Source organism: Diabrotica virgifera, chromosome 5 (assembly GCF_917563875.1).
Source record: "Diabrotica virgifera virgifera chromosome 5, PGI_DIABVI_V3a".
In the NCBI taxonomy this organism is placed as follows: domain Eukaryota; kingdom Metazoa; phylum Arthropoda; class Insecta; order Coleoptera; family Chrysomelidae; genus Diabrotica; species Diabrotica virgifera.
This window is the reverse complement of record NC_065447.1, coordinates 3132241-3159181: the sequence shown is the minus strand read 5'-3', so window position 1 is coordinate 3159181 and position 26941 is coordinate 3132241. Positions and strand designations below refer to the sequence as shown.

At 32.2% G+C, this 26941-nt stretch overlaps 1 protein-coding gene across 4 annotated transcripts in view; it reads right to left on the bottom strand.

Annotated features, from left to right (window-relative positions):
- LOC114333392 (formin-binding protein 1-like) overlaps window positions 1-26941 on the bottom strand; it is a 272061-nt gene that overhangs the window by 64956 nt on the left and 180164 nt on the right. For all 4 annotated transcript variants that reach the window (XM_028283276.2, XM_028283268.2, XM_028283262.2 and 1 more), the window contains exon 4: window positions 26441-26585. In XM_028283276.2, the coding sequence (XP_028139077.1) occupies window positions 26441-26585 (145 nt within the window). The remainder of the gene's footprint in view (window positions 1-26440; window positions 26586-26941) is intronic.

Sequence of the window (26941 nt, the reverse complement as noted above, 5' to 3'; positions counted from 1 at the left end):
AATTGAAGAACCTTTCAAACGAGCTACCACACGACCCCTATTCTCATTTAAAAAAATCATCGATTACGTCATCACGCCCAGACGGATGACGTCACTAGTATACCATATATGCCACAATATCATAACTTAAAAATAAAAATCGACCTGCTTCGGGATTTTTCCTTAAAGTCGCCGATTTTCGAAATAACGAATTTATTCCTTTCATTTGCACCATACTGTCGGTGGAAAATAGTGTCGCGCACGCTTGATTCGCAATTAAAAAACAAAGGAGTTTTGAATATTGTATTGCAAAAAACTCTTCGGGATTTCATCAATCGATGTTTAAAGAATATCTACCTACCTTGGCAACATTCAAATTTTCAGTTTTTCACATAGTCTTTGAGGGTTAAAAATGGCCGATTTCGCAATTTTTCAATTTTTAATCGCTTATATGTCAAAAACTATCATTTTTAGAAAAAAGTCACTAAAGACCTTTTCTGTTTGGAATGATCCAAAAAACCTAAAAAAACTTTTTTCCATGCAATAAAAATAATTTTAGGAAAAAAACAAAAAAAAAACATTTAAAAAATTTTTGACCACCTTTTGGTCCTGGCAACATGCAAATTTGTTAAAAGGAGTCCTTTTTGAGTAAGATTGTGCAAAAAATCCGAATTAGAATATTTTTCCTAGCGGATGCGCAGTGGCTTTCTGGACTAACAATCGTACGTAACAGTATACAAAGATGTGGTGGATTTGACAAATATTTAAAATATCTCGATAAAGACTAGCTTTTCCAAAAAGTACTAAGAGGCAAAAAAGTTTTAAAAATATTGTGTTTAACTAAGGGTACCACAATAATAATTTAATTGGAACGTACAAAAAAGTTTGGGGGGGTTTAAGGGAACCAAACCCCCATAAAATTTTTATGGGGTGCACAAATTCAACTATAATTAATTTTTAAAATGTTCCTGCGATAAGAATGTCACTTGTCCATTTTCATTAAAAAATCTCTAATAGTTTTCGATATATCGGAAAAAATCGATTTTTATCTTGTAACTTCAAAGGGCTGTAACTTTTTTTTGTGCATATTTGTACTAAGGTAAGTTAGGTTCAATCGAACTATTTTTGGTCCCAGAATATGTGATTTAATTTATGACCTGTATTTTTGTTACACCCTGTATATCATGCTCAAGGGCGTAGATTATTTTTAGGGGTGTAAACTATCCCTTATTGTCAAAAATTATATAAAATCATTGTAAACTTTAATATGGCTAAAATTTGGTTTTGATTGGTTAAATAATGATTGTTTTATGCTAAAGGATATAATATATTTCAACCCTTAAAAACCACCCTTAATAACATTGCAATTTTTATAAGTAGATAATTTAATAGATCTATACAGACAAAAAGTAGAAATAGAGAATTACCAAAAACATTTATTTACACAAAAATACGAATTTACAAATGAAGGGGTGAGTGGATGAAGGGAGTAAGTGACATTTTTTAAGAAAATGAGTTATCCGCATGGATGAAGGTGGTAAGTGCTAAATTAAATTTTCCACTTATCCCCAGCCTTCTATGATTTAAAATAACTGAGATAGCCAGCGTATGAAGGAGGTAATTGACCATACTACTTTAAATATCTAGTGAATGAAGGAGGTAAGTAACAAGATAAAGTACTTACCTCCTTCATCCATACCACAGAGAATAAAAATTGTGACATACCTCCTTCATGTATTCGTCAGCTGACATCAGATGAGAAATGAGGAAGGCAATATCAATAAGGAAGTGGTGAGTGAAGAAACTGAAAATGAGATTATGAATGATGGCAATATAAATTTTGAACTAAAAGTAAATGGAAATATTCCATATGATGAGATCGTTGCTCTTCCTGAAAATGGAAATGAAGAGGCTCTTAATTTGCCCACTAAAACCAAGAAAAAATATTTCCACTAAAAGTAAAAGTAACTAGAAAAAGGCAGAAAAAGATTGAAAAATGGAAAGCACGAAAACGTGCCAAGTGCAGAGAAAGTGGTCTGGCTTACATTTCTAAAATAGGCCAAGTAAAACCCGCTAAAACCGTTAACTCTGGGATTTTGTGCAATGAAAATTGCCGCTACAAGTGTTCTCAGTCAATAACTGTAGAAGAAAGGGAATCAATATTTTCTTGCTACTACAAACTAGATGTAAATGCAAAAAACTGCCTTCTTTTTAAGAGCATTAAAAAAAGGGAACCAATGAGAAAGAAAACTGGAGCATTAAAGCATAAAACTGCCACCTACCAATACAATGTAACTTGTAGTGGCGGGCAAACTACCGTATGCAAACGGGCTTTCATTTCCTTGTTTGCAATCAGCTTGAAAAAGGTTGACCTGATCCAAACTTCAATAAAATCAGGGAAAAATGCTCCTGAACCGGACAGAAGGGGAAAACACGCTGTCAGACCTAACAAGACCCCTGCTGAAGTTGCTGCTTACGTCATTGAGCATATTTCCAGTTTCCCAGCAGAAGAGTCGCATTACTCCAGGCATTGTAATATTCACAAAAAATATCTTTCACTGCAACTTTCGATCCCTAGAATGCATAAACTTTACCTAGACAAATGCCGAACTGACGGAAGAAATGAAAAATTTCAAATAAAAGAGGCTACATACCGATTCATTTTTAATAATGAATTTAATCTGCCTTTTGGTTATCCCAAAAGCGATACATGTAGCACATGCGATTCTGGCAAAAGTAATCTGACACGCTGAAAATTACAAATCAGCGTTTGAATCTCAAAAAGCAGATAGAGAATTTGCTATCAAATCAGAGAACACTGTGTATGTAACATTGGATCTACAGCAAACTATGCCCCTGCCTAGGCTTAGTACCTCGAAAGCCTTTTATCTTAGACAAATGTGTTTTTACAACTTAGGAATCCACATAATAACCAAAAATGTGTAAAAACTGTTTTCTGCACATGGACGGAAAATCAAGCTTCCAGAGGTAGCTCGGGAATTTTTAGTTGTTTTCTACGAACAATCGAAGTGGATCCAGCCTTCAAAGGAAAATATCATCTAATTTTGTGGACGGACTCGTGTGCCGGGCAAAATAAAAATTGTTTGATGCTATGTTTGTTTCAGTATCTTGTGGGCAAAGGCATCTTCAAAACGATTGAGCACAAGTTTCCAGAGGTAGGACACTCGTACTTAGACTCGGATAGAGCATTTGGACGTATTGAGAAACGACTAAAGAAACATCAAAACATTTACATCCCTGATGAATATCGTGATGTGATTGTTTCTTCAACCAAGAAAAATATGGTGATAGACATGCAACATCACTTTAGAGACACGGATAATATTATGAAAACCATGAAACTAATGAATAGAAAAAAAGATCTTCTTAATGAAAAGGTTAATTTCAAAACTGGAATCAAGTGGATTCGCGTAGATATCTTTGGATCATACCTTTTCAAGGATTCTTACGATTACTACACACCTTTCAAAATGGTATGTATCCTCAAGCAGAAAAATTTTCCATCCCTTCTACCTGAAGAATTCAACATTCCAAGACATATCCAAAATACTGGATCCTTAAGCAAAGAAAAGGTAGACAATTTAAAAAAACAGCTTTGCTTCATTCCAAAAAGGGATAAGTGGTATTATGAAGCCACCATAGAGCAACAAAAATTTTAAGAAGTTGGTACAATATCCATAGACTGATTCAAAAACTGCTTAGAAATTCAGTGTTTGTCATTCCTTTGTAAAACCAAAAATATAAGTGTTTACTTGACATCCATGTTATTTTTTTCCTGATTATAGCGCTTATTCAAAAGAAAATGCAAATAATTATCCTAGATAAAGGAGGTAAGTCCACATACCCCCTTCATTTTGGCATAGACATAATTTCTAACACAAAAAAGTTTTTGGATAAAAGAGGCAAGTACAAATATATATTTTTCAAATAAGTTTTTAAAAATCGGGGGGATTTTTGTTTTTACAATAAAATTTATACATATCCTACCTGTGAGAATAAAAAAATTCGGTTTAAAAAATCCATTAATAAAAAAGTTCCAGCAATAAAACTTTGGAGTTAAATTTCTCAAAAACTTACTTTTGTTACTTACTCCCTTCATCCACTCACCCCTTCAAATATGTATGTACCGGGTGTCCCAATAAGAATGGCTCTCGGTCATATCTCAGGAACCGTTTATAGTAGAGCTTTGAAATAAAAAATTTTATAACAAAAGTTGCCTCAGGAAAAGCCTGGAAATTATTTTCATAATTGTGGGTCCACCGCTAGAGGGAGTAATTGAATATCAAAAATAAAACAATCTAAATTTTACAAAATGTTCCTAATGAAGGGGCACTGGAAATCCGATTATTGTATTCTTCATCAAATTTTGCGCATATTTGATTTAACAAGTTTAACTCTACCTTTGCAAATAAGAGGTGGGGGTGAGTGGGAACCTTGTTATGAAAAAATGGCTGTAAGTCCGGTTCTGCTAAATCAAATTTTGAAAACTGGGTCTTGTTGAACACAGATCTTTTTCTTCAATGTAAGCGTGATAATTTTGAACCATCCTAATAGGTAATAAGCCAGCTGGGAGGCGTTATTTAATTTTTTTTAGAAATCTAGTTTTCTTTGGAAAATATTAAATACAAGTATGCATTTTTAATCATACTTTATAAAATTAGATTAAATTAGCAATAGAATAGCGAAAACCGCATGTCGATACCTTTTTCCTATCTCAAGATATCTCGAGAGACGTGTAAATTTTATACATAACTGTAACTATCACCGGTAAACTAAGTTAATGAAAAGTAGTGTGCTGTGGAAAAAAACAAAATAACATTTTCCAGATGTCAACGTATAAAAATATAATTAATTAAAACAACAATATAAAGAGAAACAATACTATTAAAATTAAATATAACACAGAACAAAAAGAACTACTTAGTGACGACCTAAATATTCAAATTGTTGCCCATCATACACTACTCTAGAATACGTTATGCAGAGAATACTAAACGCCATTCAAAGCATATCGAGAGCAGAAATTGAGACTGCTGTTCAATCTACTCTTGAAAAAGTAAATGTTTGCAACGAAAATGATGGGCAAAAATTTGAACGTTTATGTCATCACTATATAGTTGTTTTTATTTCTTTGTAATAGGGCTTTTCAACGCTTCTCATTTGTTTCGAGCCTCTGTCATATGCCGTATAATCCGTGTATAATATTAATATACGAGATATGAACGAGGCTCAAAACAAATGAGAAGCGTTGAAAAGACCTAATATACGTTGACAGCTGGAAAATGTTTCTTTGTTGTTTCCATAGCACACTACTTTTAATGAATTTCGTTTACCGGTGACAGTAACAGTTATGTTTTTAAATTTACACGTTTTGTAAGATATCTCGAGATAGAAAAAAGGTATTAACATGCGGTTTTCGCTATTCTGTTGCTAATTTTGTCTAATTTTGTAATATGGTATTAAAAATGCATGTTTGTATTTAATATTTTCCAAGGAACACTAGATTTCTGAAAAAAATTAAATAACGCCTTCTAGCTGGCATATTACTCAGTAAGTTGGTTCGAAATCATAAATTTTACATTGACAAAAAAGATCTGTCTTCAACAAGACCAAGTTTGTAAAATTTGATTAAGCAGAACCGGAGTCACAGCCAGTTTTTCATAACAAGGTTCCCACTCACCCTCACCTCTTATTTCCAAAGGTAGACCTAAACTTGTCAAATCAAATATGCGTAGAATTTTATGAAGAATACGACGATCTGATTTCCAGTGCCCCTTCATTAGGAAAATTTTGTTAAATTTAGATTTTTTAATTTTTGATATTCAATTACGCCCTCTAGCGGTGGTCCCACAATTATGAAAATAATTTCAAGGCTTTTCCTGAGGCAACTTTTGTTATAAAATTTTTTATTTCAAAGCTCTACTATAAACGGTTCCTGAGATATGACCGAGAGCCATTCTTATTGGGACACCCGGTACAAATACAAATAGTTTTTTAGTCACCTTCCAGTATAGGAACTAATTCTGTAGTATTATATACATTGAAAATGCTCTCTAAGCGGACTATTCGAATTTTTCGAAAAAAAAAAATTCTTTTTATAATCATAGCTCCTTTATTTTTGGCGGTAACAAGTTTTTTCAAAAATGATTTTGTAGGATTTTTGAAGAGCTATAAGACTATGTAAATTAAATTCCGTAAGATCCCTTAGTTTTTAATTGGAGTGGGTTTAAAGGGCTCGATAAGGTGGTGTTTGCTCGTAAATAGAGATTTTAAACAGCTATATCTCGCTATCTATTCACTGTAATGAAAATCTATGCACAAGGAAATTTTAGCTATGAAAAAAGCTACAATTTAGTAGTCTATCATTTTTTTAGTATCTCTAGTATTTTCGGAGATATTTTGAAGAAAATGGTGAAAAATACGAAATTGCAAAAAATCAATTTTCCTTTAAACTCCAATTTTTCTAAAATTATGACTTTTAAATGGGTCAAACTTCTTGGGTGTATTGATAATACAAATATAAAAGGAATTACAGAAAGGTGAAGACAAATTTTTAATTAGGAGGGTAGTTAGGGGGTTGTTTTCACTGACTTTTTCATAAAGAAAAGCAGGTACCGACCTTTTTTTGATCATGTCACTCAATTTTTATGCTAGAAACTTTTTGTTTCTTTTTTCTTTTGAAAGGTCTAATTGTATCCTTGAAAAAAGATCATCTAAGTTTTCCTCGAAAAATGCAAAGTTTTCCTGTTATTTGGCTTTGAATATTTCAAATTATACATTTGACGAAAAAAGCTAGCCTTTAACGTGCTGTATCTCGGTTTGTATTTGTCGGAAAAATATTATAGAAAAAGAATTTGAGTTTGTGAGAAAAAGACACAATTTCGATAGCTACAGTTTTTTAGATTAAATGCATATTTTTCGAGTTTCTCAAAAAACTCTCTAAAAAAGTGCGAATAAAGTAACGAAAGTTACTTTCAACCGCGAATAACTCGAAATATATTAGTTTTACGAAGAAAATGTAAAAAACATTTTTTTCTTAGAATCACTTTTTCCATCGAATTACATGGTTAAAATGTAATAAAAAATTACCACCCCCGAGATGGAGTGGCAACCACCCCCAAGGTTTTAACGTATGATAGCGGCATGATATAGAAAATGATCCTTGGACTATTCCCTACCTTGTGTGAAAATTTCAAGTAGATCCATGCTGAACGAAAAAATTGCGAGCCAAAATGCTTAATTTCCTCAATCGACTATTGGGGCCGACCGACCGGCTCTGTCCCGTCATACAGCTGACCGACTATAATAACTTTTATTTATATTTAATTTAGAATGTGTGTACTGATTTTCAGCCTTAGTAAATGGATTTAATTACCTTCGTAGGAAAGCAACTTTGATACCATCGCAATAACCCCTGTTCTACGTTTCCTTACGAAAAAAATGTAAAACACATTTTTTGCTTAGAATTACGTTTTACACCGAGTTGCATGGTTAAAATTTAATAAAAAATTCCCACCCCCGAGATGGGGTGGCAACCACCCCCAGGGTTTTAGCGTACAGCGGCATGATATAGAAAATGATCCTTGGACTATTCCCTACTTTCTATGAAAATTTCAAGTAAATCCATGCTGGACGAAAAAATTGCGAGCCAAAATGCTGTCTTGTCGTTTCCCCATTACTGAGGATCGAGATTTCCTTCAATACCCCTAACAAATTTTCTCCATTGGTCTCTATCTTCAGCTGCACTAAGTGTTACGCAGAATAAGTGCCCTGCTAAATTCTGAATTTGGTAGGATCATCATTTGGTTGACCCTCTTGGTCTCCTCCCCGGAACGATTCCAGGAACATCTTCACGTCTGTCACCCCCTAAAAATTTGTATATGGGCGCCCATGTGCAACACTCAATAGTGCCCAGTATTGAGACCGTGCAAATTCGGAAAAGCGACACCTGGTTTCATAGCTCAGCAACGTTTTTTACACTTTTAATTATATTGATCAATTATATTAGTCCCGGTTACTGAATACTTGTCAAGGCCATAGCCCAAAAAAAATATAAGAAGAAGAGGTAATATTGAGGTAATGTTATTAAAAGGTAGACAATTGTATGTAGTAAATAAAATTAATTATTAAAATGCAGTCCTGCAAGCAAAATACAATTAATAATTAAATTTATTTTATATAATATGTAATTGCATATCATATCAATATTGTGGAGCAACATATAATTTTTCCTCTTCAGTGACAGTAGGTATGAAATATACGTCAATTTGACAATTTCAATTGACAATATGAATTATTTAAGAAAGTTGCAAGATTTCTCCGCTATTCGAGCACGATTGTTTCTCGTATCCCCTCCAAGTACTTGCACACGGCGAATACCAGAAATAAAAGATCGCGTGTCCCTTAGTGAGTGACATTTTTTTCTTTCTTTCAGAATTTTAAGTTTTTCTCTCGTTTTTCATTTAAGACGCACTTTAAAGTCACTAAAACTGTAAACTATCTATAAACATCTATTTTCGTGGATTATCAAATAAATTTTTATGTCTAGCTATAACAGAAAATCTTAATTGGTAATAAAAACATACGGTTTTAATATCTAATCGAAAATTAATAAAAAATCTAGTTCACTAGAGCTCCCATATGTAGGATCGAACATGTTTGATACTCTCTCTTCAAATATGTAGTCGTTTATTTTTCAGAAATGACCAATTTACGAGCAAACTATTTAATAGGAAGATGAAAAAAACTGGTATTTTTGTTGTATTTGACACTTTTGAGTTTGGTCTTAATTATTTCTTAAATTGGTGATATTTTATGGGTCAATAAATTAAAATAGTTACCATAAATTAGAATACCAAAAATAAGATTTTTTTCCATGGTTTAGGCATATTATAACTTCGCTTCATCTTTCCAAGGGTCGTCCTTTACATCTTTTTACCATTCAATTTGTAATTTAGTATTTGTTTCGTTAGCACAGTTTCATCAACTGTGTTTATGCATCTGAAATCTCTGCTTTTCTATTACTCTGGACGAATTTGACCAATAGCATGGATTGTTAGTTTTGAGACCGCAGTGGCGTGTGGTTTATTCTTAGAGATCTGTAACTTAACACGTTAACGGACAGAACGTCGATAGACGTCTAATTTCCATTGATGTAATGTGACACAACGTCTATAGACGTTACATTTTTTCCTATTCTACTTTGCAAAATACATATTATAGTGTCACAACACTTGCTTATACATAACAATAAAACACTGAAAACGTTTGTTTTCTAATTATAAAGGATTTTATGTGTTTGTTTTCTATACTTCCACAAAATTTATTACAACTATGTGACTATAGATGTTTCGGCAGAGTGCCTTTCTCAAGTGATTTAGATTACTAAGGGTTTGCCTTTTTAAAGTCTTTAACTGAAGAGGTTGAGGAGTGGAGAGCTGGTTGTCTCGAGTTGGTCATTCAGAATTATATCTGTATTTTTCAATTCATTAATTTCCATAGATTCTAATAAAGATAGCTTAAGGCCTTTATTTTGAATATGTAGAATTTGAAACTGTTCATTAAAAGAATGATTATGATCTAGAAGGTGAAGTGCGTATGTAGAAGTGTCTGTTTTTCTATTGTTGAAAGCTCGTTTGTGTTCTGCTATCCGTTTGTCAAAGGTTCTGCCAGTTTGACCGATGTAAGTTTTCGGACAGTCACCACAAGTTAGTTGGTAAACACCACTCTGTAGTTGTTTTCTCTTTCGACTCTTATTGTTCTTAATATATTTGCTTAAGTTGTTGTTAGTTCTGAAAGCTGGTGTTATTCCTTTCTTTTTTATGTATCTAGCTATTTTTGTTGTAATCTTGGCAGTATATGTGATAGAGCAGAAGGTACTGGGTTCTTTCTGTGGTGGTGGATAGAATAATTTCAGGGCTTTCTTATGGAGTTTTTGGTTCAAAATTTTGTTGTTTGTTCGTTATAGCCATTTTTAACTGCTATTTGTTTAATGATGTTCAGTTCTATCTCGAAGATACTTTTTGTCATGGGAATTTCTGTCAGTCTATGTATCATGCTATGGTACGCTGCTAATTTGTATTGTGTAGGATGGGATGATGAATTGTGTATTGTTGTGTCAGTATGGGTAGGTTTATGATAGACGACACAACTATACACAATTCATCATCCCATCCTACACAACACAAATTAGCAGCCTACCATAGCATGATACATAGACTAACAGAAATTCCCATGTCAAAAAATAACTTCGAGGTAGAACTGAACATCATTAAACAAATAGCAGTTAACAATGGCTATAACGACCAAACAATTAACAAAGTTTTGAACCAAAAACTCCATAAGAAAGCCCTGAAATTAGTCTATCCACCACCACAGAAAGAACCCAGTACCTTCTGCTCTATCACATAAACTGGCAAGATAACAACAAAAATAGCCAGACACATAAAAAAGAAAGGAATAACACCAGCTTTCAGAACTAACAACAACTTAAGCAAATATATTAAGAACAATAAGAGCCGAAAGAGAAAACAACTACAGAGTGGTGTTTACAAACTAACTTGTGGTGACTGTCCGAAAACTTACATCGGTCAAACTGGCAAAACCTTTGACAAACGGATAGCAGAACACAAACAGCTCCCCACTCCTCAACCTCTTCAGTTAAAGACTTTAAAAAGGCAAACCCATAGTAATCTAAATCACTTGAGAAAGGCACTCTACCGAAACAGCTGTAGTCACATAGTTATAATAAATTTTGTGGAAGTATAGAAAACAAACGTTTTCAGTGTTTTATTGTTATATAAAATGAACTTCCATCAAGTAATGATCGAATCCATCAATTACTTGCTTATACATTTGACGCACTGTCCGTCAACGTGTTAAGAAATCCCCACAAGAAAGAGTCTAACGGGGACAAATCGAGCGATCTTGGTGGGCAGTTCACATCATCTTCACATTATATGACCATGCTCTCAAATTTCACGTGAAGATTGTTCAATGTGGCACTTCTAGCACCGTTCTGTAACCTGTAATGGTTATGACCTGGCGAATGTCGAACTTAAAGTAATATGGATCGATGACATCGCCAGTCCAAAATCCATATCAAACAGTGACTTTTGCTCGATATATTGAACGCTCTTAGATCTCATCTGGATCGTATCGTCCCAAATTCGACATTTCTGTCTCTTGACATACCGATTCATCTAAAAATGGGCCTCACCTCTGAAAATAATTTTTTGATGAAAATTAGGGTCGCTTTCCAACTGTTTCAGAGCTCATTTAGTAACTACACGTCGGACTCTATCGTTGGTTACCTTGAGGTCTTTCAGTTGAATTTTGTATGAGTGCAGGCCTAAGTTACGTTGTAAAATTGGTGCTGAAAGGCAGGTGAGCGACCGACGTGAAATCGGCTACCTCAGATTTTTCACCACGGACAGCGGCGATGTTTTCGGCGGATCTTGCGTTTCGCGGACTCAAACTTATTAACCAAACTGCGAACTAAATGCCACTGACACGTCAACTGATAGAATAGAGAGGAAGAGTATTAAGTGGTTTGCAGTGGCGGCCGGTCAGGGTCGGCAGGGTCGGCAGTGCCGACCCACATATTTATATAGATAGATTTTTTTAATATTTTTATCTGTGAAGTAAAAAAAATCTGTCAGATAATACAGACTAAATTTTATTCATGGTTTTTAAAAGGATTTGATCAATCCGAGCGTTAAGTGATCCCTGCGCATAACAGACTTCTCAAAAAATGAATGATCCGAGCCATTCATCTGAGTTTTCAGCTAGCCGTACCCAACGCATCCGTAGCTGACGATTTACACGTAAAACTCAACGAAATAACAAGTCGATGAGCAAGCGAACATACATTCTCTCCGTGCAGGTACGGCATATTTAAATCTGCTGGTCGGTAGTGCATCGCCAGATCGCATCGGCAGAAATTGTCAAAAATAATCACGCCGTTTTACGTCGTTTAATTGATATTGTAATTTTTTTAAGTTGTCAGGAATTATCATTTAGTGGACATGATGGATCGAAGCATTTGTTAAAAATCAAAGTAATTATAGAGAAAATAATAAAATTGTTTTAAAAATATTTACTTTCTGATTCGAAGTGTATTCGTAATACAGAATGAACTAATACATATAATCAAATAGTTACATTTTGAATAACGTTATTGAATCTGAGATTTAGAAAACCATTTGCTTTTCGCTGGAAGTAGATGAAACTTCTGATTATCATGTCATTCACAATTATCAATTATTGTTGTTCGATACGGGTTACGTCGTTACGTGGTAATATTTATGAGAGGTTTTAGGTTTTAGAAACGTGAGTAGAGATGCATCAAGTCAAACTAGTTTGATTTTACTCAACAAACTTGACTTGACTTGAAAACCAAACTTATTTTGTAAAAAAGTTTGACTTGACTTGATTTCAATATCTTTAGGTTTGACTTGAAATCAAACTTCTTCAAACAGTTTGAATACCATATTGTGTTCAGTTACGTTCGTTGTGAAGTGTGTGCTTTACGCTCTAAGCTTCGCTGGTGTCGCTCCTAGCGGATTAGTAATGCAACTTTCACCGGTAATTTTTAAATTTATTATTTAATTGTTATAGCTTAATATTTACAACACAAAAAAGTAATTAAATTGTAACGGATTTCTTTGAGATTTTACAAATCATTTTGACATTCTATTGATGAAATATTAATTTCTTACTTCAGATACTTTCACAATTATCGTGTAGATGGCGCCAAGATTAATAGATTAATTTATAATTACATATTACGGAACATATTCAGTATTTAAAACGTAAGTATATTTAAGGTAAAAATATATACCACAGCTTTGACCAACTAATATTTTTTATAATTAATGTTTTTATTTTTAATTTTAAATTAATCACTTTGACGTTTATGTCAAATTTCCAGTAAACGTTTACAGACTTGTCAATACTGGCGCTCGCGAATTTTTAAATATCCCCTCTACGTACGAGCTAACAGCGTATAAACGCGCTAGTTTATAAGTTTGGATAATTTAGAAAACTTAATGCATATAGATAGGTCAATATATTTAAAATTTAAACTAAAACATAACATTTGTAGACTGTATCTGAAAAAAAAATTCAATTATAGACATAAAACCAATAACCCTATTATTATTACTCAATTATTTTTAAATATTTTCTTTTTTATATGAAATATAATCATCAGGGGTAGGCGGTATTATACCGCCTACCCCTTATTATTAACTTCGTTAATAATAATTGAATTATGCTCCTTCTCAAATATGCGCGGAACATTAATAAAAAAAATAAAATATTTAAAAATTTCAAAAAATTTCGTTTTTTTTTCTACTTTTTTTGCTTATAACTTAAAAGCTATTCATTTTAGAACAAAGTCGTATATAAATAAAGCAAAGATAATTAAATTTTATATCAGATGCGATTGGTTAAAAATGTCTTAATTTATCACCCTTGCTTCAAAATAGCAATAAATATAAAATAAGGGGGCAAAACAAGCCTGTCCTTATTCAATGATTTTCCACCACTTAGGTTACACTTAGAACCTTCCTAATTCGCTTAGAAAATTTTTGTAATGTGCTAAAGCCGTACACCAAATTTGGGTGCTACGGGCTTCTTTATTTAGATGGACTCACCCAAGTTTTTTTATGTATTTTGACCCATATAACACGAATTTTTTGGGTCACAGTTGATCCGGATGTCGATAAGATTGATATAAACAAAGAACTTGAGGAAGTTTTTTCGTAGGATGCATAGTTTTCGAGATAAACGCGGTGGAACTTTCAAAAAATCGAGAAATTGCAATTTTTGAACGCGAATAACGTTTGATTAAAAAATAAAATAGCAATTCTGCTGACAGCATTTGAAAGTTTAAGTCAAATTATACCGGTTTTAATTATTTGCATTGCTAAAAATTAATTTTTTTATTATTAAACGAAGCTATTTGTTTATAAGCCAAAAAATTGTTAATAAATTTAAAACATTGCTGAGGCCCCTTAAATAATCCGATTTTAATTCTGTACAGTGTATTAGATAGGTAGAGCACCTCTTTATATGTAAAAAATTAGCCAACTTCTAAATGGTCTACTTTTTGTTCAGAAAGATTTTAAAAAATTTGAACTTTTTTAAAAACATTTAGATTGCAAATTTATTATGCAAAATTTATTAGGTCGATTTTAATGAAATTTGGTACACGATTTAAGTATGTTATAAAGAATTTCCTAAGCGAATTACTAAGGCTCTAAGTGCCACCAAAGTGGTTAAAAAATATTGAATAAAAACAGACTTATTTTGCCTCCTTATTTTGTGTTTATTGCTATATTGCAGAAAAGGTAATAACTTAAGACATTTTTACCAGTCGTATATCATACCTACAAAATTCAATTATCTTTATTTTATTTCTCTACGACTTTGTTCCAAAACGAATCGTTTTAAAGTTATAAGCAAAGAAAGCAGAAAAAAATCGATGTTTTTCGAAATTTTTAAATATTTAAATTTTTCTTATTAATGTTCCGGCCTCCGGGCATATTTGAGAAGGAGCATAAGTCAATTATTATTACTGAAGGTGTCACCTAACTTTATCAGCAAAAATCCGAATGCCACCTCTCACATCCAAAAATAGACGTTTTTTCGCAGATTCTTACTGGTCTATATAATGATGTAAAAAGGAAAACAACCTTTAAGAGGTAGATTATTTAACTCTTGAATTTTAAAAAATACTTCTGCATTGTACGTTTTGGAGCGAACTGACAGCTTGACACCATATGCCACCAGCGTTTTCGACCTGGCCCTTATGGAGAATTCTCACGACGAGGTCGAGGCGCGTGTTGAAGCGAGCTTCAAGTGGGTCCTAATTTAAACGTCGGCAAAGAGAGATATAATATATATAATAGTGGAAAAGAAAGAGAACGCAGATACCCTACAAGACGGTAAAATTAGTAATATTTACTTTGTGATAAAATGTCCCGAATATGTCCCGAAGAATACAGGCAACCAAAAAGTTGACCGTCCTCAGTGGTGGAGATAAAAATATTAGTTGGTTTTTTTAATTCTCACAATGATAAAAATTAGAACAAAACGTAGTTTGACCATAAAATTACCACGCCACTGATCGTACCCTCGGCTGACGAGACATCCACACTATCCACAGGCTAATAAATTTTAGCAATTGGTGTTATTTTAAGGGTCATAAATACCAAATTTTGACAGAAATTTCTCCATCTCTTCTTGGGTTTAATCTTTTTCACGTTGGGTTGAATCGCGTCTTCAGTTTTTATCTTTTTCTGTTACATTTTTTTATTTCACTCATAATGTCGCAACAAGCTCTGTCAGTTTTCCTCTTAATAATACTAACGGGAGGAAAAAGAGGAAAGAAGAAGAAAAGTAGACCGAAAACCAGATGGAAGAACGAGGTTAAAAGAGACATAGAAGAAATTAAAATCACAAATTGGAAAAATAAACCAGCAAACAGGAGAGAATCGAAAAGAAAAGTAAACCAAACTATGGGCATTCTAGGCCTGGAGAGCTAAATTATATATTTACATCTGAGTACATAATGTGTAAAGACTTATAACCACATTCCTATAAGTATATAGAAATTACCATGATGTCGATAAAATTACAACATCCACAGTGGACCTACTCTAAGATGGTAAAATTACTATTGAAAGTTTGAAATATTGAGTTAAAATATGCTATAAAATTAAATGTAACTAAAAAATTCTGGTGCTACTATAGCATGCGTTCTACCTGCGCATATCTATTGCAGTGCTATTATATTGTAGTGTGCAGAATAATCCAATTTTGTGGCTTATTCCAAACTAGCAAAGATAAAAGAAATAGTACAAACACTCTCATAAATATATCTCAACTATGCATTGACAAATTCCAGTTTATCTTTTTTAATTGCATCCCTTAAACGAGAATTCTGACTCAAGTGCTTTATTGCTGTTCAAAAATCAAACGAATATCCGTTTCTGCTATGGCTTGCGGTCTACGACACATAATTATAGTGCCGGCAAAAAATCTTGAAATTCTACAAAGTGAATAAAACGCATAAATTATGAGAATTATTATTTTAACTGTTAATTAAATGTAATGTAATTAATACTCTGTCATATCAATTTACTATTTTAGTTTGGAATAAGCCACAAAATTGGATTATTCTGCACACTACAATATAATAGCACTGCAATAGATATGCGCAGGTAGAACGCATGCTATAGTAGCACCAGAATTTTTTAGTTACATTTAATTTTATAGCATATTTTAACTCAATATTTCAAACTTTCAATAGTAATTTTACCATCTTAGAGTAGGTCCACTGTGGATGTTGTAATTTTATCGACATCATGGTAATTTCTATATACTTATAGGAATGTGGTTATAAGTCTTTACACATTATGTACTCAGATGTAAATATATAATTTAGCTCTCCAGGCCTAGAATGCCCATAGTTTGGTTTACTTTTCTTTTCGATTCTCTCCTGTTTGCTGGTTTATTTTTCCAATTTGTGATTTTAATTTCTTCTATGTCTCTTTTAACCTCGTTCTTCCATCTGGTTTTCGGTCTACTTTTCTTCTTCTTTCCTCTTTTTCCTCCCGTTAGTATTATTTTGGGAAGTCTTATGTTTGTCATCCTTTGGATATGTCCCAACCACCTCAGTCTTTGTGATTTGATGATCCCTGATCCCTTCTATATTCGGTTCTCCATAGATCTAGTTCTACATTTGGTATTTTTATCCACATTCCATTTCATAGCTTTCCTACAAATATTTTCCTGAGGACTTTTCTTTCCCACACTTTCAGCATGACTTGTTCGGATTTGTTCATTGTCCGTGTTTCACTGGCATATAATGCTATAGGTGTTATCACTGTCTATTTTCAATCTTAGCCTTTCTAGATATGTTTTTACTTCTTAAGTTGTTTAGAGCAAAGATACAAAGATTACCAGCCATATTTCTCGCTTGGTTTTCATCTTTCATATTTGGTCTCCTAGTGAATATCGCTTCTAGATATTGGTATAATTCTACTTCTTCGAATTTATATGATTTTCTTTCTGTGCTTATTGTCCTGTATTGTCCTTGTATGTATTCTCGTTGTATTCATTCAATATATTTAGTATTTTCTTCATTTATGTATATCCCCTTCTTTCTCGCTATAGTCTCTAGTCTTTTTATTATTTCTTTTAATTCTTGTTTATTTCTGGCTATCAGTACTATATCATCAATTTTGTCATCGGTAACTAGCATCTAACTCGACAAAAAAGTATATGTACTAAATTACTAAATAAATTATTTTTCAAACTCTCAAACTAGTTTGACAAACAGTTTGAATATTCAAACCTGTAACTATGGACCAGTTTGACTTGACTTGAATTATTTGTCAGAAGGTTTGACTTGAGTTTGACTTGAAATTATGTCAAACTCAAGTCAATTTCAAACATTCAAGTCAAACTTGTACAACTCTAAACGTGAGTAAAAGCAATAAGGCAGAAAATATTTTTGATGTTTTAAATATTTTTTTAAAATTTCTTGATATCAAAAATAAATTGGTAGGGCAAACTGGGGCAATCTTATGACGGCGTTGCTGTGATGTGTGGTGAATTGCATGGTCTCCAGGCAAAAGTTAAAACTACATATTGTATCACAAGCTTTATTTACTCACTATTATGCGCATATAATGAATTTAGGTTTGCATGATACGTGTAAAAAGATAAAGAATATCGTCTTTTCTTGCCAGTTTAGCTCACCTAAACGGATTACTGCATTAGAACAGTCTCGAAAAAAAAAAGCGAACAGTTTGTCAGACGCGATGAAATTTTAAATCTCGGTTAGTTTTATCTAAGCAGATTATCTCTGGTAGTTTTAGTATCTGTAGCAGATTTTCGTGAACAGCTTTTGGAAGTTTTTGATTTTATTATCGAAGGCGACGATTTTGAAATTGGCGATACCTCGATCCGTGAAGCAATCGATTTGAGAACTTTCTTTTAAATTTAAATTCTTTTAAATATTTTTAAGACAGAGTTTGCCCAAGATATTCATAATTGTTCAAAATCAGTCAACTGACATTATTTATTCAGAAAATAGAATACGAAAGCTGGTGCAAAATCTCAAGAGATTTTCGTAATGATAGTAGTTTCCAATATATACGCAGTGACATTTTGGACTCGCTTGATATTTCCGAACCATTCCAAAAAAGACAACAACATGATACATATCTCGAAAAACTTTGGATACCTACTAATATATGCAAATAGATACTCGTTTTTCGAATTTTGAAGATTTGCAAATTTTTGACCTCTTTGACGATTCAAAATTTAAAAGTTACCTTCGCCAAAGAATTTCCAAGATATTTATTATAACAAGTTGGGTACTTAAAATTATGCCGATCCAAATATTTTCAGACAGTGGGATAAGTTACAAAATTTGTATGTATAATTCTATGTAGTAAGTACTGCAACTCATTATAACAAACTGTTCATCAATTATCTTATCACCACCAATTTCTGCCTCAAATAAACGGGATTTATCTTGTCTCAAAAGAATCAACACGTATGGTCGAAACACCATGAAACAAGAGAGAATGCCATGTACATCAAATAAAAAAAAAAACAAAAAACAACAAAATCTCCTATGGTGATTTAAGCATTTTAGTTTGATGGTATACCTATATGAGGAGACAAAAAAACCTTGCCGACCCTGTCTCCAAGGCCACGAGCCGCCACTGGTGGTTTGGACATCTACGGATGTACAGTATTTAAATCCGCCAAGAAGACGTAGAAGGGGAAGACCAAGATTGTTCTGGAGTGGAAATATCAGGAAGGCATTGAAGCACAGGAATTTGGGGGAAGAGGATGCTCCAGACAGGCAAAGATGGTAACCAGGCGTGACAATGCGAAGTTAGCTGTGTAAAGCCCTTAATATACAGGGTGCGCCAAACCTCTGGTTTTCTTTGATTACGGCTAAACTGTGAGATATACAAAAAAATGTTTATAACAAAACTAATGTGTATCAAAGACGTCTATAATTTAAAATTATTTTCGATTATACAGGGTGAGTCAGAACGACGGTATGAACCAAAGTTGTATTTTTTTAAATGGAACACCCTGTATATTAAATCATTTTTGAATATATTATGTAAAAATATGAAAAATTTGTATAAGGTCTTATAGGCCTAAAGTTAATAATTTTCGAAATATTTACATTTTTATTGAGAAAAATGGTAATATGTATTTATAGGGTTGTGGATTATGTTTCCAAGGTAATAAAAATTTAAGTGATAGGTCAAAGTTTTTATAATATAGTGTTATTATTAAATAATTTAATATCTCTTACTTTTATCCATGAAATATACAGTGTGATCACTAATTGCAAATACAAAATTTTCTTATTTTTTTTAAATGCGACACCCTGTATATTAGTTTTGCATTTTGTAGTAAATATTACAACCTTTCTTTTGGTATAAGGTTGTATGTACCTCATTTTTAAAAAAACTATAGATTTGTAAATATTTTTAAAAAAACTATAGATTTTACGTTTTTGCGGGTTTTTTATTTAAAATTTTTTTTGCAAACAAAAATAATTATAATCGGGTTTTAGAAACATACACTAAAATATAAAATATGAAAATAAAAACGTAATTAAAGATTAAAATAAATCGTATGCCAGTACAATTCAATTGAATTTAATAACTTTAAATTATTTTACAAAAAATATTTCATTATACTAATCAATGCATAAATTAGTTACTAACTTTAATAAACAACCAAATTTTAAATCTACCCTAGTAATTTTTCTACCGCAGCAACTTTCCTGTACCAAATCAATTGTTAGTTATATTGTATTTACGAGTAAGATCAGTTAATAACTTTTTAATTTACCTACAACTTGAGAACGTATAAAGTATGCTTTGAAACAAATGAACGTTATGGAAGTATATTAAGAAGTAAATAGTATCTATGTACCTACTCGTGTCACAAAAGCTGGTAATAATTTTTAATGGTTTCGCCAAAAACAAATGTCATATCCACCAATTGTTCGGTTGAAAAATTAAAATTTAAAATATAAAAAATTGTTACAAAAATTTCAACTACAAAAGCATTACCAGCTTTTGTGACACCAGTAAATACTATGTATTTAATAAAAAATAATTTGGCTGACACATTTAACATTCATTTGGTTCAAAGCATACTTTATGATTATTATGTACTCAAGATGTAAGTAAATTTATATGTAAGTAAATAAGGTAAATTGAAAGTTTAACTGATCTTACTCGTAAATACAATATAACTAACAATTAATTTGGTACAGGTTGCTATGGTAGAAAAATTACTAAGGTAGATTTAAAATTTGGTTACTTATTTAATTTAGTAACCAATTTGTGCATTCATTAGTATGGTAAAATATTTTTTGTAAAATAATTTAAAGTTATTAAATTCAATTGAATTGTACAAAAAATACTAGCATACGATTTATTTTAATCTTTAATTACGTTTTTATTTTCATATTTGATATTTTAGTGTATGTTACTAAAACCAGATTATAATTATTTTTTTTTGCAAACATTTTTTAAATAAAAAATCCGCAAAAACATAAAATCTATAGTTTTTTTAAAATATCTACAAAACGAAACATGCTAGGTACATACAACCTTATACCAAAAGAAAGGTTGTAATATTTACTACAAAATACAAAACTAATATACAGGGTGTCCCATTTAAAAAAAGTGAGAAAATTTTGTATTTGCGAATAGTGATCACACTGTATATTTTATGGCTAAAAGTAAAAGATATTAAATTATTTAAAAATAACACTATATTATAAAAACTTGTGACATACCACTTAAATCTTTATTACCTTGGAAACATAATCCACAACCCTATAAATATTACCATTTTTCTCAATAAAAATGTAAATATTTCGAAAATTATTAACTTTAGGCCTATAAGACCTTATACAAATTTTTCATATTTTTAAATAATAGATTCAAAAATAATTCAATATACAGGGTGTTCCATTTAAAAAAATACAACTTTGGTTCATACCGTCGTTCTGACTCACCCTGTATAATCGAAAATAATTTTAAATTATAGACGTCTTTGATACACATTAGTTTTGTTATAAACATGTTTTTGTATATATCATAGTTTAGCCGTAATCAAAGAAAACCAGAGGTTTGGCGCACCCTGTATATAGTTTAAAAATGAGGCAATCATCTTGTCGATAGCTTTCTCAGAAATAATGCGTTATTCAAAATATTAGTGCTCGTTCAGTTAAGATCCATGGAGTCACCATTTCTTACTGATTAAAGCCTTTTAAGTGTAGTCAAACCTCAGTTGCTACATTCAAATTCAAATCATAACCAACATTTTAAAATTTAGTAGACGTTTTCTTAAATAACCTGTTCCTTTTTCCTACTATTTCTTTTGACCGTGTAGTGAAATGATATACATTAATTTATTGTCTTCTTCAATTGATAAAATCTAAGTGCTGAACACACCGTTTGTTCCACTTATAATAAAAATAAACCATTGCACCTGAATGCTTTCAGGATGAGTCAGCAGAAAAAAAGGTAAATTAAGGTTAACGTTAAAGTCATATCACGTAAAAATGTTTGTTTTCTCAACGTTCAAATCAAACAATACGCCTTTCCCTGATATTTAACCCAGATAAAATTGTTTTAACAATGGTAGAAGTAATTTCTTCAATGATCATTAAAAAAGTACTGTAACTAAAATAAAACGAAGGAAATTTTAAGACAGCATTTGACAGCATACCAACAGAATGGCTGAAGTCTGAGTTTATTGTACTTCCAAAAAAAAACCAGCAGCCAAAAAAATGCGAAGAATGCCATACTATAACCTTATGAGTCATTATCTCAAATTATTCCTAAAGATAATCCATAATATGATAATTGACAAGATGTGTGAAAGTCAAATTTCCCCAACCAATTCGGGTTCATAAATGCTATTGATATGAGAGAGGCTTTGTTCTCAATACAATCTTATGAAAGTTGCCAGATGCGATTTTCTAAATCCCCCATTTTTAAACTAAAATTCCCCAAATTGAAGCTCAAATCCCCCAAATTTAAATCTTTGCCGCATTTTAATAACTTTGTTCGCGGAGACAGTGCACGACTGGTTTCTGACTGACACGCATGCGCAGTTCCGTTTTCAAGGGCTTAAAAACGGAACTGCGCATGCGAATAGCGTTACCAGGTGTCCCGATTTGCGCGGAACTTCGCGATTTTCAGGGGTCCAGGGACGCGTACCGATTTGTACCTGACCGGGACACTGAATGTCCCGATTTTCACCTACTAAAACCAATTTCAGGAGGACTTGCAGTGAATTTTATAACTATGTTATAAAAATAAGGCACTCCTAAGCGGCAAAATCGAATGAAAAATAATTTTAATAAAAAATAAATAATTTTCTTTAATCTACGATTTTTTTTGTAATTTCGTCTGATTATTATTATTATGTAGGGTTAAATACAGATTATAGAAACATCTTGTAGTCCAGTAAATGAACGGGAAATACGGCGATACCGTGTAATTTTCAGGATCAACTCCGAATTGCATGAAAATTTGGACGGCTTGTGTCGTTGGTTGCTTTTACTCGGCGGGTGACAGTCACCCCCTAGTTGGTGGGTGAAAAACCGCGCGTTTAAAATAAGTCCGGAGATGGATAAATTGACTAATTCTAAGCAATTATAGTTTTATAGAATTTTAATTTAGTTAATACTTTTCGAGTTACTTACGATTGAAAATGTTTATTTTTCGACAAAAAAATCACGTTTTTAGGCGATGTTCACAAATAACTCAAAAGTAAGTATTTGATCGAAAAAAATATTCTTAGCAAAAATGTAGCATAATATAAAAAAATGAAAAACATTGTGAAGTTATAAAGTCTATAGATCCAGCAAAAGCAAAGTTGTAGTTCATGAAAAATACGTTCTTATTCGTCAAATTCCAAATCAAATATTTCAACGTAAAATAACCAAGAAATGAAGCACTTTTCGGGAAAAACCAATTAAAACTTTTTTTAATAAAGCTTTATTTTTATGTTTTAAAAAAGTTTCTAGTATCAAAACTAAGCGAGTTGTGCTTAAAATCAAGTTGACTCCTTATTTTTGGTAAAAAAATCGTAAAAATCTCCCCCTACTTAGCACCCCAAATGAAATTAATCGTTACCGCTTTACAAACAATTTACTTTACTTATGTATTTTTTACATGATTGAAAGGGCCTGAACGAGTCACTAATCACGAGTGCAAAATATGAACAGCCATATTTTAACCAATTTTTGTCTTACAGAAAAACAAAATGAATCTATCATATTTATAAAAGCAAAACCTACCTACTTTTTACTCATTGAGATTTTTAGTATCCATAGTACTTTTTAAGTTATTTTAAAAAAAGGGCATTTTCCAATATTTTAGGAAAATTTTTTTTAGTATAAAACCAATTTTTTTCAAAACTAAGCACTCCCAACCGGTAAACCTTACAGATCGTACTTACAGATAAACACTTTAAAAATATGTAATAGGTTTTGCCCGAAAATTGCTTAATTTTTTGGTTATTTTAAGTTGAAAAATTCAATTTGGAATTTGACGAATAAGAACGTATTTTTGATGAGCTACACTTTGCTTTTACTGGTTTTATAGACTTTCTGAACATACAATTTTTTTGCTTTTTTAAAAGCTACATTTTTGCTAAGAATATTTTTTTTTCGATAAAATTACTCGAAAAGTATTGACTTTTTTACTGGGTGGTCATTTACTGGGCTATTGTTGTTTATTTGTCCCGATCTACAACCCTAAATCCCGATTTGTTTTTGTTTATGTACCGATTAAAAACAAATCGGACCTGGCAAAACTACATGCGAATCAGTCAGAAACCAGTCATGGACTGTTTCCGCGAACAAAGCTAATGAATTAGTAGCAGCAGTCAGTAGTAGTCAAATGTAGAGAACAGTACACCAAAATTATACTACTTATCAACAGAGAGCGCTGAAATAATTCATAGGTTTTATCCGTTTTATCGTTTCGATTATATGAGAGTAGAATTATAATATAATATAGTTCTTTCTATGTATATTCGCAAATTTAATTTACCATGATCGTTAAAATCCTAATTTTTCCCCCAAAAAATCTCCCAACCATTTCTGCTTATAAAAATTCCCCCAGGCGCTTTCAAATTACCCCAAAAATGGGGGGAAATACCCCAATCTGGCAACTCAGCGCTCACAGAGACGACAATTCCGACGTATACGCATGTCTGGTTGATTACGAGAAAGCGTTTGATCGAGTACAACCCGCCACGATGATGCAAATACTAAAAGAAGCAGGAATTAATAACCAAGACTTGAAAATAATTAGAAGCCTCAAAAGGTGAACACAACCGATATGTGCATATCATGCGTGGAGTTACGCAAGGCTGTCTTTTGTCTCCGCTAATCTTCAACCTCTACTCTGAAAGAATATTTATCGAAGCTGAAAAAAGTATTTTACTAAACGGGTACAGGCGAAAAAACATCAGGTATGCAGATGATACCATAGCATTTGCGGACAACCTAGAAGACCTACAAGTCCTTACGAATAAAAGCAAGTACTACAGTCCACAAAATGCCACAATATAGACTCAATCATCTAAGATGAACGGAAGACAAAGCTTATGATCATTAGCAAGAAAAAGATAACAGAAGGTCAACTCTACATCAACCAAACCTATGTAGAAAGAGTGAGGCACTACAACTACATCGGCACCATAATAAATGAAGAATGGACCAATAACCAAGAGATAAGTGCGCACAAGTAAGATTGCTGCGATGCTAGGTCCCTCTCTGTCCTTTTTTGTAGTGTTTGTGTTTAACGAAAGTAAAATAAGAAATTTTAATAAATCGCATAAATATATTTCAAATTAAAGAAAGTTTTCTATTACAAAATACATAACTCAGTTGTACAAATTTTCTTAATCTGGACATTTAAATCAAAATTAATGTGTAGCACATGCCATATATGTAAAACTTATTAAAGGCTATATAAATATGTAAACCGAAGTTATTAAGTGTCATTGGCAAAACCATATGGTAAAGATTTTATGTTCATTTAAATAAATTAAAGGTGAAACCCTGACATTGGTCTGTAAATTTAAATTTCAAGTGGGTATTTAAATGATTTCTGCTAATAGGGTTTTTAACATTCGATGCATATTTTGTACGTAGATTAGTAGATCTATTAAGACGGGAACAATGATAGGAATGATAGAAAACTATTGAAAACAGTAAAGCTGTCATAATCCAGATCAATAATATTTCGTTATCCTCTCTGATTAAGAATACCTTTCTACTCCCTTGTTCTTTCTCAAGTCACTCAGTATTTGATAATATCCTACTATCTCATTCACCCAAAGTTTATTTTTGATCGCAATTGCCAGTTCTTGTAAGCTATATTGAGTAGAGCTTTGCCGCTGCAGTTTTCCGAGATTTGCAGAAAAGGCCAAGTTTGTTGAATTAGTGTAAATGTTGATAAAATTAACCAAACCAGTATAATATGTTCACTTTGCTCCATTTTTTAAGTACATACCTACTTACGTTACTTTGGATAGACAAAGTTGTCAGTGTGTTTTTTGTCTAAATGTACGGCCAATAAGTTATTTTTAGTAGTACATATTTCGATAAGACCTTAACAGGTTATGGGCCCAGAGAAATGTATTTACTATTTACAGTAGTTATTTTGAAGTATCGTCCAGAGAAAACATTGAGAAACTTCTAACATAATTATAATCACAATCACTAATACTATTCCTAAATCACCAAAAATGGTATATGGAGATCTATACTCATGAACTTTACCAATTGTTTAAAGAACTACATATCTCAGAAGTCGCTAGACTGCAGAGACTTTAATGGGCTTGGTCCTATTGTCGATTGATGATATACTGTTAAGAAGACCTCTAAATAGTAAAATGTAGGGCAGAAGACCATTTCTATTGGAGACAGAAATTACACGACATTAGGGCTCAATTTGGGCTTTAACGCCATTTACAGAAGAATTAAATCTGCTGTGGTATTCATAATTTTTAATAGAGGTATATATTTTGTAAATCGATCTATCGAGTTTTTCTTTATCGATTTTTAGACATAATTCGCTTCTTATGAAACAAAATGGCAAATACTACTTCAATGTGTAGCAAAAACTCAGTGATAAAATCTAGGATAAAGATTTCTTAAAGTAAACAGCGTTTTTTAGTCAAGCTTGTTTTCTTTTTGTCGAAAAGGGATACATTTCTCGCACAACACTCGTACTGTTAAAATTGTCCAAAGTTTAATAGACAATTTGCAAAAATCTCCTGAAGCCGGCAAAATGAATCTTTATTCATGTACAAGTAACTACAATATGAAAAAATGTTCTCTACTTACTTTTCTTTCTTCTTTTAAATCTTTCACTAGCGCCGTCAATTCCTTTATCACATTCGCTTGTAAATCTTCAGCAACTAACTCATGCTGGCCTGCCAAATCGTTTACTTCGTTCATTAAGGCTCGAAATGCCTTACAGGAAGTAAATCTGAAACAAATATCAGTATGTAAAGGAATTGTTATATACAAAAATACAGAGCACCACGATTCGCTTATTCCTTATAAGCATTTCATCCTTTTGTAATCATCAGAGCGAACTGTGGTACCGAGAGCTTACCACAGCTCTTTCTGATGATTCCAAAAGGATAAAATGCGTTTAAACGAATGGTGGTGTTCTGTTTTAAAATTAAAAAGTAACTGTCTTTCATATTTTTCGTTTACTCACACTAGAGTATTAGAGTAGAGTACTAGAAATCGATTCGTTGGAGTTTTTGCCTATATTAATTGACGTGTTATTGAATGCAATTTTTAGATTCCTCACCTCAGTTCATTTATCGTCTGTTT